This window comes from Haliotis rubra, unplaced genomic scaffold (genome assembly GCF_003918875.1).
Source record: "Haliotis rubra isolate DU_JTF1 unplaced genomic scaffold, ASM391887v1 Scf24, whole genome shotgun sequence".
Lineage (NCBI taxonomy): Eukaryota > Metazoa > Mollusca > Gastropoda > Lepetellida > Haliotidae > Haliotis > Haliotis rubra.
Window position 1 is genome coordinate 2,394,794 of NW_025766447.1, and position 11,512 is coordinate 2,406,305.

General features: G+C 42.7%; 1 protein-coding gene across 1 annotated transcript; it reads right to left on the bottom strand.

The window, feature by feature from the left end:
• Positions 1–977: 977 nt before the first annotated feature.
• LOC124278672 lies at positions 978–10,886 on the bottom strand. Its single transcript, XM_046714444.1, has 4 exons — positions 10,807–10,886; positions 7,970–8,005; positions 4,990–5,664; positions 978–2,859 (listed from the first exon to the last, which is right to left on the bottom strand). Exons 1-4 carry the CDS (start codon positions 10,835–10,837, stop codon positions 2,156–2,158), a joined length of 1,446 nt encoding a protein of 481 aa, XP_046570400.1. The 5' UTR covers positions 10,838–10,886; the 3' UTR covers positions 978–2,155.
• Positions 10,887–11,512: the final 626 nt, after the last annotated feature.

Here is an 11,512-nt window from a genome sequence, read left to right on the forward strand (position 1 = left end):
GGAGCACTGTGCAGCTATATGTGTAGATCGTTTCCATATAGATAGTCCACATGCAGGTTACATGGTGCTACTCTGTACAAACAACTCCAATAAATTATGTGATAATTTTGAGAAGCGATTTTACAATATGTGGAATCTTACATATGAATAAATTTCATAATCACATACAGTGAATATGTTTTATTTATTTATTTACATTACCAAAACCAACATAGTCTAAGGGATCGGATGTTCAAAATGACTGAATTTGAGGTTGTGTGGTTAATTGACCACTGAATATGAGAATTAAATGGTCTATATCACACGTGAGAATGAAGGTGAAGTACTAGAATCTGTACTGTACTGAAGAACTGTAATCACAAATGTAATATATGCTACATCTGAACACTTTCTAAACAGAATTGTGGATTCATAGCTACTCTATGAACCAAAACATATTCTATTATTTCTCTAAGGGGATTGAGGCAGGGTGAGATAACTTCCATGCATGTCCATACCTCTTGTTAAATGTGTGGAGCAAACCAATCATTTGTCTTTCAAACATGACTGAACATGGAAAGTTCGCTCTTCTTGGACACGTGTCCGAGAGTGATTGTTACTTTGCTTTGAACAGTAATATGAACTGCCTGCTAAAGAAATTGTACACACGTTTTATGATGGCAAAATATGAAACATGTCAGGAAAGATTGTTGGACGGGTATGTCTTTAATATGGGGATTATAATTGTGTGATGGACCTCACGTGTATAGTGTTTCAGCAATGTTTTCAGTCTTTAATGTTTTAATAAAGTTGCAAGGTTTTTTCAGTTTATATTTATGAGATTGAAACCTAAGATGCTGGAGGTAGAATCTACATTTTTGTTGAAACCCAACAGCAAGGACTATAATCGGACCGAAAGTGGAAGTTAAGCGTGGGACCACGAGACCACCTGGTCACCAGTATTCCCCCTTATGTTCCAAAGACAATAAAACACAAAGTAATGTCATACCCAACCTTTATTCCAGTTATATTGAAACAGAACATGATGTCATCACAAAAGTACATTTACACGTGTGTATAAAAATAAGGTAGAAATATACTATGCATTTTTCATCAGAACATGACACGGGTTCAGAAATAAATAGGAGACGACAGAAAACCGCCCCAATATCAAACTAGAATGTACAAAAATCTACTGAAGTATGCCGGAACCTAACGCGAAAGACCTCCAAATCTCGGTTCTCCTGTCTACTTTGGTACACTCTGGTTCGTCTAAAGTGACGTCATTAGATGAACCACGCTGTATATGTTCGCTGGTTTCCGTCGTCACTCGGAAATCTGTCCCGGTGTCCAACTAGAACCGGAACCTTGCGAAGCTGTAGACGAAGGACCACCTGCAGTGACTACTAACAGGCACGGGAACGGGAACTACTGCTACGGTTAAAATTTGGGCAAGTCTGGCTAATTTACGCTGCCACTCCGAACACTGAGTAATCACCAACTGTACATACGTTACCCCACGAAGACGCGCTGCATAAAGCTGAGAGCTCAATCTATTGGTACACTGTGCGTCGTGGCACAATACCTGTACTGACTAGATTAATAGCTACGCCGCCACAGACTGGTGCTCGGGAAGGCTATAAAACAGCAGTGTGTGGCTGCACTACAAATACTCTACATAGTTCAGCTGGTAGATAAATTACCTGAACAAGATGACCCTACATGGAACCCCAAACACTCACTAGTGACTGTGTCCAATGGACTTTTGGAAGGTGTTCCTGTATGCATCTTAGGACCTCAGTCACACTCAAGTGTACCAGACCAATACATCTACATGACTCACTTGTCTGAAGCGATCTTGATTAGTTCTACACTTGGTGTAAGTCACTGTTAAATTATAAAACAATTGTTTTATCGTCGAGACTGCAGTCTGCAAGACAAATCAAGAATGTTAGTGATCTACGCGTTGTCTTGAACTGGTGAAGCATATAACTGAAGTTATCACAAATATTTGGCAGAAACAAGAATAGAATCAAACAAAGGTCATACTATGTATACAGCTTCTAGAGTTTTGTACCCGCGCAATGGAAAGACAGTGTCAAGAACGTCCAAGGGTGAAGGTCATGTGACCTTCGGTGGACAGAGTAGAAAGTCAGCATCACAGATGTCCGCCATCTTATTTTTTCCCATTCCAACTTCCATACTTCCTGGTGGCGTATGAAGCCTTTCCGTATACCCTTCCTCCAACTCGGGCATACCCGCTTGCAGCACGTGAAGCGTAACCTCCCGCTGAGTAACCCCCGTAGTTGGGCTTTATGTAGCCGTTGGTGACATACTGTGGTCTGGCGTAGCCGTTGGTGACATACTGTGGTCTGGCGTAGCCGTTGTTGTAGTTAGTGTAGCCTGCTCTAGCTGCGAAGCCTCCGTAGTTGTGTCCAACTTTGGGTGGGTAGGTCTGCTTGGTGTAGCCAGAGGTTCCCGAGTAGCTGCCGTAGTTGTCGTAGTCGTTGGACCTCACGTACGAGCCTTCGTAAACTTTGTCTCCCTTATTGCTTTCGTATCCGTAGTTACCATTGTCGTAACCCTTGTTGGTTACGTACCCGTAGTTGCCCTTTTCGTAACCCTTGCTGCCGTCGTAGTTGACGAAGCCGACCTTCTGATAACCGTAGCCATCATCCTTCACCAATTTGTAGATAGGCTCTAAGATGGCAGTAGCGCACGGTACGTTGTAGGCGTGGTCGCAAGTGAGGATGTGTTGGTTCCAGTGTGTACCGGCGGGGCAAGAGAACTCGATGGGCGATCCCCAGAAACAGCGGTAAAACTTGCTGCAGTCTGTAGGATGCGCGTAGAAGTTGAAGAGAGTCGGACAGGATCCAGATCCTGAAATGATAAAGGTACAATGTATCTCTGTTGAGGTAAGTTGCTGGCAGCTACACCTGCATCGTCGGGCACCGTGGGGGTGCACGCATTGTCCTACGTCCCTCTCTGTGGCGAAGACGTTTGTATATAAAGACTCGCTACAGAAGAATCAGTAAGTGATTAAGAATAATACTGCTTGTGGCATTATTTCAGTCATCTCACGACGGGTGACCCCACTGAATTACAGATTGTCCACTTGAATATCGAACCCGGGCGTTTCATCCAATTGGCTACGCAACCGCTCCTGCTTGTGAATAAAGGCATGCCATTTTGTGTTGACCGAGAATAATCACAGATCGTTCAGCAAATTAGGAACCATTGTTATTGGATTCAGAATTAGTTATTATCTTTCACTATTGCTATGTGTTCCCTAATTTCTTGTCATCAGTATATCGCGATACTTCACCAGCAGTATCATCCATTATGTGTTCCTGTATCCAGTGTGCGAAATAGCAACTGGCCCGCTAACCCGTGTCTAGTAAAAATTCAGTCGGGCCAGTAAATCTCCAGAGTCACTGGCTCGACTGGCTAGTGAATTTTCACGGGATCATTTTGTAAATATATTACTGAAACATGTCAGGAAAGATTGTTGGACGGGTATGTCTTTAATATGGGGATTATAATTGTGTGATGGACCTCACGTGTATAGTGTTTCAGCAATGTTTTCAGTCTTTAATGTTTTAATAAAGTTGCAAGGTTTTTCAGTTTATATTTATGAGATTGAAAACCTAAGATGCTGGAGGTAGAATCTACATTTTTTGTTGAAACCCAACAGCAAGGGACTATAATCGGACCGAAAGTGGAAGTTAAGCGTGGGACCACGAGACCACCTGGTCACCAGTATTCCCCCTTATGTTCCAAAGACAATAAAACACAAAGTAATGTCATACCCAACCTTTATTCCAGTTATATTGAAACAGAACATGATGTCATCACAAAAGTACATTTACACGTGTGTATAAAAATAAGGTAGAAATATACTATGCATTTTTCATCAGAACATGACACGGGTTCAGAAATAAATAGGAGACGACAGAAAACCGCCCCAATATCAAACTAGAATGTACAAAAATCTACTGAAGTATGCCGGAACCTAACGCGAAAGACCTCCAAATCTCGGTTCTCCTGTCTACTTTGGTACACTCTGGTTCGTCTAAAGTGACGTCATTAGATGAACCACGCTGTATATGTTCGCTGGTTTCCGTCGTCACTCGGAAATCTGTCCCGGTGTCCAACTAGAACCGGAACCTTGCGAAGCTGTAGACGAAGGACCACCTGCAGTGACTACTAACAGGCACGGGAACGGGAACTACTGCTACGGTTAAAATTTGGGCAAGTCTGGCTAATTTACGCTGCCACTCCGAACACTGAGAACTGAGTAATCACCAACTGTACATACGTTACCCCACGAAGACGCGCTGCATAAAGCTGAGAGCTCAATCTATTGGTACACTGTGCGTCGTGGCACAATACCTGTACTGACTAGATTAATAGCTACGCCGCCACAGACTGGTGCTCGGGAAGGCTATAAAACAGCAGTGTGTGGCTGCACTACAAATACTCTACATAGTTCAGCTGGTGGATAAATTACCTGAACAAGATGACCCTACATGGAACCCCAAACACTCACTAGTGACTGTGTCCAATCGACTTTTGGAAGGTGTTCCTGTATGCATCTTAGGACCTCAGTCACACTCAAGTGTACCAGACCAATACATCTACATGACTCACTTGTCTGAAGCGATCTTGATTAGTTCTACACTTGGTGTAAGTCACTGTTAAATTATAAAACAATTGTTTTATCGTCGAGACTGCAGTCTGCAAGACAAATCAAGAATGTTAGTGATCTACGCGTTGTCTTGAACTGGTGAAGCATATAACTGAAGTTATCACAAATATTTGGCAGAAACAAGAATAGAATCAAACAAAGGTCATACTATGTATACAGCTTCTAGAGTTTTGTACCCGCGCAATGGAAAGACAGTGTCAAGAACGTCCAAGGGTGAAGGTCATGTGACCTTCGGTGGACAGAGTAGAAAGTCAGCATCACAGATGTCCGCCATCTTATTTTTCCCATTCCAACTTCCATACTTCCTGGTGGCGTATGAAGCCTTTCCATATACCCTTCCTCCAACTCGGGCATACCCGCTTGCAGCACGTGAAGCGTAACCTCCCGCTGAGTAACCCCGTAGTTGGGCTTTATGTAGCCGTTGGTGACATACTGTGGTCTGGCGTAGCCGTTGGTGACATACTGTGGTCTGGCGTAGCCGTTGTTGTAGTTAGTGTAGCCTGCTCTAGCTGCGAAGCCTCCGTAGTTGTGTCCAACTTTGGGTGGGTAGGTCTGCTTGGTGTAGCCAGAGGTTCCCGAGTAGCTGCCGTAGTTGTCGTAGTCGTTGGACCTCACGTACGAGCCTTCGTAAACTTTGTCTCCCTTATTGCTTTCGTATCCGTAGTTACCATTGTCGTAACCCTTGTTGGTTACGTACCCGTAGTTGCCCTTTTCGTAACCCTTGCTGCCGTCGTAGTTGACGAAGCCGACCTTCTGATAACCGTAGCCATCATCCTTCACCAATTTGTAGATAGGCTCTAAGATGGCAGTAGCGCACGGTACGTTGTAGGCGTGGTCGCAAGTGAGGATGTGTTGGTTCCAGTGTGTACCGGCGGGGCAAGAGAACTCGATGGGCGATCCCCAGAAACAGCGGTAAAACTTGCTGCAGTCTGTAGGATGCGCGTAGAAGTTGAAGAGAGTCGGACAGGATCCAGATCCTGAAATGATAAAGGTACAATGTATCTGTTGAGGTAAGTTGCTGGTAGCTACACCTGCATCGTCGGGCACCGTGGGGGTGCACGCATTGTCCTACGTCCCTCTCTGTAGCGAAGACGTTTGTATATAAAGACTCGCTACAGAAGAATCAGTAAGTGATTAAGAATAATACTGCTTGTGGCATTATTCAGTCATCTCATGACGGGTGACCCAACTGAATTACAGATTGTCCACTTGAATATCGAACCCGGGCGTTTTATCCAATTGGCTACACAACCGCTCCTGCTTGTGAATAAAGGCATGACATTTTGTGTTGACCGAGAATAATCACAGATCGTTCAGCAAATTAGGAACCATTGTCACTGGATTCAGAATTAGTTATTATCTTTCACTATTGCTATGTGTTCCCTAATTTCTTGTCATCAGTATATCGCGATACTTCACCAGCAGTATCATCCATTATGTGTTCCTGTATCCAGTGTGCGAAATAGCAACTGGCCCGCTAGCCGGTGTCTAGTAAAAGGTCACTGGCTCGACTGGCTAGTGAATTTTCACGGGATCATTTTGTAAATATATCACTCTCTCCGACTTGTTAAGCTATAATACGCTTTTAATTCATGCAAGATTATGGCTTGATAAAAATGTTCATTATATCAGCAGCTTAATGATGAAACCTATGTCTACATTCAAATTTCAAATTGATTGGTAAATCATATAGCAACTACGTATGACTGCTGTAGACACTGGGAAGGGTTATTTAGGGTTATATGATTTTGGTGATTCATGTGCTTTCGGTATTGTCAACCAACTCTCTCTTAAACTTTCCCTTGGCCTCATCCGGATATCGATGAACCATTCAAGGGTTCCTGGCTATGTTTGTCGTATAAGGCGACCAGTGGGTAGGGTGGTCGGCCTCAGTGATATGTTTGATAATGTATTGGCCGTGGATCGTTGTCCATGAAATCACTGATCAAGTCTCGAAGAGTGAGTGAGTTTAGTTTTACGCCGCTTTTAGCAATACTCTAGCAATGTCACGTCGGGGGACACACGAAATGGGCTTCACAGATTGCACCCATGTGAGGAATCGAACTCGGATCTTCGGCGTGACGAGCGAACGCTTTAACCACTAGGCTACCCCATCACCCCCAAGACTCGATGAGGCTAACAGGCTGGAATATCGTTAAGTGCATATATCATTAAATAGCAAACAGGCTCCGATGGTCCACTGTGATAAACAGCAGTCAGTCGCTGCCCTATAGGCTGCCAGGTGAACACGGGCCCCTCGGGGTCGGAATATAACAGATAGCCTAGGAACATGCGGACTGATCGTTTTGAGTCCGTGCGAACATAACGAGGACAGCGGGATCGTTGACATTCGCTCGTTTTTAAACTTCCTCAAAAACTGACTTCCTTAAATCAAGCACGATTTAGTTGTCTGTTGTGTCGGGGAACAAATTGACAAACCAGCTCCACAAACATGTCGTCTGCTCTCCGTACACTCAGGACAGATTCGCGCGGGAAATGGGAGGGTAAATAGGGACAACGAGCTGCAGCTAACAGCATCATTGACAACCGCAGATCAACTGCACGACTCAGTCCTAAGTAAATGCTAATACAAGCCTTGGGATTGTCGGGTCTGTTCACAGCTAATGAGACGAGGGTCTTAGGGAACAGGCTGACGTTAGAGACAGGGACTCTGTGTTGGAGACCGGTCAACGTGTTTTCTTTAATTTTGCGACATCTTGGCCTGATTGGGATGTCATGGCATACACGGCACTCTACAGGAGCGGAATGGAAGTGTAAATATTAGCACTGTGATATGAAGAAGTGTTTAAAAAAGTCCCGTGTTAGCTGGTTCTGCAGCAATGATCTTCTTTACTGAATTAAGGTCTCAATGAAACTTAATTAAACATGTGTCTGAACCGACACATCAGGTGAAATACAAAATAAGCTATTGCAAATACTCCATGAATCTATATGCTATAGTGTGGGTATCATAGTCCATACATTACTTTGAAATAACAGTAATAGTTTTTAATGGATTATCTGAATTACAAGTAGACTGGCAGTCAGTACTTGAGTTGAAGGTTTACGTCGCATCGGCATGGTTTCAACCATATAGCGACGAGACCAAGTCTACACACATGCACATTTTAGTCACAAAGTACAAAGGAGTTTCTTAGAATGCATTTTTCTTCATTACAGTATTATTTGCAAATTGAAAAGCCATACCACCAAATTTAAGAAACAGCCAATTTATCACACATATACTCAGTTGCAATTTATTGCTTCACAGTCAGTACTTACCACTGGAGGCTGCTGGTACGTGTAACAAGGCGAAAACTGGAAGAAACAATAGAAAAATAATTAGTGTGCTGGAATGTACCATCTGTGTGGCTGTCCAGAGATAGTGCTGAACACCTCACAGATCTATATGTAGTGTTACTCATATCCATGCTTAATCGTTGACAAGATGAGTTAAACCCGAGTGCTGACTTTGTCCATCGACATTTGGATCCTATCTGCCTAAAATATTTAAATACGTGAACCGGGGAGATTATCTCAGCCATAGTTGCCACCCAAGGACACCACACACCCCAGGCTCCATGTCTGGCCAACAACGAAAATTATGACAGCATCGTTTTACAGTTGCTAACGCTCGCAATGAAAAACGAAAATCCCTTAATAAACACAACCCCTGGATCCTCCCTGTTTCACAAAACCGGATAATCTTAATTCGTCAATAATCTTCAGAAGTACAGTGGGCTGCTGAGACTTCTGTCAGACAAGTAGCCGCCATCACGCATGTCTTCAGGCAGGTTCGTACTGTTTGCCCATCGCGGTCCTCGCGGCAGTTGGACAATGTGGAATATTCTTGATGATAATCAAAGACAGGTCGGCGTCACGCGACCCGGACCAGTGTACATCCTCTTGTGTATTCAGGATTAACGGGGAACGCTGACCATCTACTCCCTGGCATTGATGTGGCTACGTCATCAGAGTCGAGTCCGTCTTCATCAACGGTGATATTGGGAAGGGGTTGGTCGATTTGTTTGTACTGGCGTTAGATGTACTTATCAAGGATGGGATGCCAACTGTAGCGATTCCAATCATTTCCGCATTGGGGGAGCGACGACATGCACAGCTAATGACTGCTATGTCACCAGGCCCCGATTTCTCGAAACAAACTTAAGTCTGAGTTTTGACTTAAGTTAAAGTTTCTACTCAAATTTGAGAAAATGCATTTCGCAGAATGAACTGAAATCGATATTAAACTCAAACATAGTAGACAATTTGAGTTTGGTGGATGGATTACTTAAGTTGTTTGGGCTTTTTTATTTATAAAATGCAGTTGAGTTAAGAATTCAGCTGTTTCAAATTGTCAAACTCAGTTTGATATTTGAGTAAAAACTTAAGTTTGTTTCGAGAAATCGGGGCCAGGACGTGGGGACATCCTCTACAACGTCTAGCGGCTTGTTCTGTACTACGACGGTTGTAGGCCGCAGGGCCAAACACGACGTCGTCACCGACGTGATGGAGCAGTATCACCGGAGGTTACCATTGTGAGACGTAAGAGAAAAGGTCACATTTAGAAAACATATTTTGGAAATGGATCCAATGAATGTTTGCGTTATTGTGAAGGGGTTCTAGGGGGTTCCTGTTCATTTTTGAACGCTGCACATGACTATAGAATCAAGTATTCCAGAATATATTGTCAATAGTGTGATGCACATGAATATAGCGACTAGGATATTTGCACGTTCTACAGATGATGCTTCTAGATGAAGGTGGTATTGACAAAGTAACAATCTAAGAATCAGTATGTTATAGGGTGGGTATCAAGGTATTCTGGCACTGACATTAACGCATAACAGAGATGGAATGTCGTTAACACCAACCATGAGTTAACAATAATTAAGATTCGACAAAGACAATTGTCATATTTTTTCTAAATCATGTAAAATGTATTAATAATTTCACAAACGATCCTCTAGTGGAAGAGATGGACATGTAATTCTGAAATGATATAACCACTGTTATTTTTAAGTATTTCACAAGTACATAGGTTTGTATTTTTTGTACAAAAACAAGTCCTAAAAATCCCCAGCAACTGACAGTCTTGCACATGATTCTTTGTGGCAACAGCCCTAGTACTTACAGCACGTGCTGAGTGGATCGTTTCAAGGATGAGCTAAACTATCAAGTATTCTAAGTATTAACTGCAAACGATTACTTTCTAACTTGGGTATTTGAGGGCTGGGAAACATATGCATCTCAATTTGTTATGAAGTCTTTATCCTAATTTCAGAGGAATTATGTGTTTCCGATAAAGCAATGTAATAGAAATTAGTTAAATGGCTTCTTTGAAATTTCTTTGCATCCGATGTTATAACTGGAATTAGGAAATGTATAATTCTAAATCTAATTCTATAACTGCACTGACAATTGTTCTCACAGAAGAAATGTCTGCTGCTACCAATGCCAAGATAACATCCCGATATGCATAAACAGTGTTAGAATATAGACTGCTGGCTGTTGTATCAGTATGGCGCTGTCCAGACATGCTGGGGCCCATGTTTCGTTGAAGACGTTGATCGACGTTGAAGACGTTGATCGAACCTACTACTGAGCCACTTTTTATTATTACTGAGTTGTGATGAACACTGCTTAGAACATAATTTCTGTTGCATCACATGAGCTTAATGTCGGGAAAAAAAATTGTGACGCCATCTGTAGACGGTTTTAGGAAAAACCTAAGAATCCAAAGAAACTTGGTTTGAACCCACGGCATAATATCTTATTCAAATAAACGAAATGAAAAATGGCACATAACAAGTATCCTTTGGACATCAGCTGGCTGACATCAGTCGATAACATTACAACATGCAGGGTATTACTTAAATTCCTTCCTCCACAAATTTATTAAATCTGGTGTCGAGAACGAATGCAAGAATGAATTTTAAGACATCTGACAAGTTGTCCAAATACGTTAAAGCATTTAATGGCAACATGAGTAAAGGAGTTTAGATTACAGCATGGTTACGGTTTCTCTCTGCGTGTATCAGCGGAACAGGTAAAATGGAACAGATATCCTCTGATATATTCCTCAGTGATCAAACATTACACGAGTAGAGTGTTCTTACCTGCCAAGGAGCAGACGACAGCGTGGATCATTGTTAAAGAGGTGAGGTTCTCTAGCGATAGTTATTACTCCTGAGACCGTTAGCTACTGAGAGGATGAAGGGGTTCCCCCATTTTATAGTCCCCACTGGACGCGCGTCCTGTTATTATGTCAACAGGTGAAGCCCCTTCCTACTCAACGAGTAGACAAATGGAACGCGCCGTAGCTTTGTGTGTAAGACAAACTGCTATTTGACTGGCTATGTTTGGCTCCCTCCCTTCCTCAACTTTGTAGAAATTATCCCATATTCCGTCACGATCAGATGCCCGCGTTGTGATTGATGTAGGTAAACTAATGAGCGCTAATACGTATTTCCACCACTCTGTAAAAGTGTTTGCTTTAAAACCGCATCTTCTTAATTTGGTTAAAATGTAAAGAGATATTGCATTTCATTTGAAAGGTCTATTTATTTGCACTCGTCTAATTAGAAAGTCAGGGGTTTCCTTCTACCTCTGACCAAAGGTTAAACACGCCAATAACCACGGGTGTTTCTTTTGCCGGGTGTGAGGGGGTAGAGGGTGACAACGCTTTGTCAGTATAAACGATTAAGACAAATTTGTTCCCCGCGTTTGGACTGAAAGTGATATTTGCCCAATACAGTGGAATTTGTAAAAGCATTACAAGATTTGCTGCTTGTACGTGAATGAGTGTAAGGCGACATCCCAGCC

What these genes read in the sequence shown, in the direction of transcription:
- LOC124278672 (XM_046714444.1), bottom strand. Translation starts at nt 10,837, where the DNA reads ATGATCCACGCTGTCGTCTGCTCCTTGGCAG. An exon ending in CGTACCAGCAGCCTCCAGTG is followed by an intron (nt 5,665 to 7,969) that starts GTAAGTACTGAC and finishes TTATCATTTCAG; the next exon opens with GATCTGGATCCTGTCCGACT. An exon ending in GCTTCATACGCCACCAGGAA is followed by an intron (nt 2,860 to 4,989) that starts GTATGGAAGTTG and finishes TTATCATTTCAG; the next exon opens with GATCTGGATCCTGTCCGACT.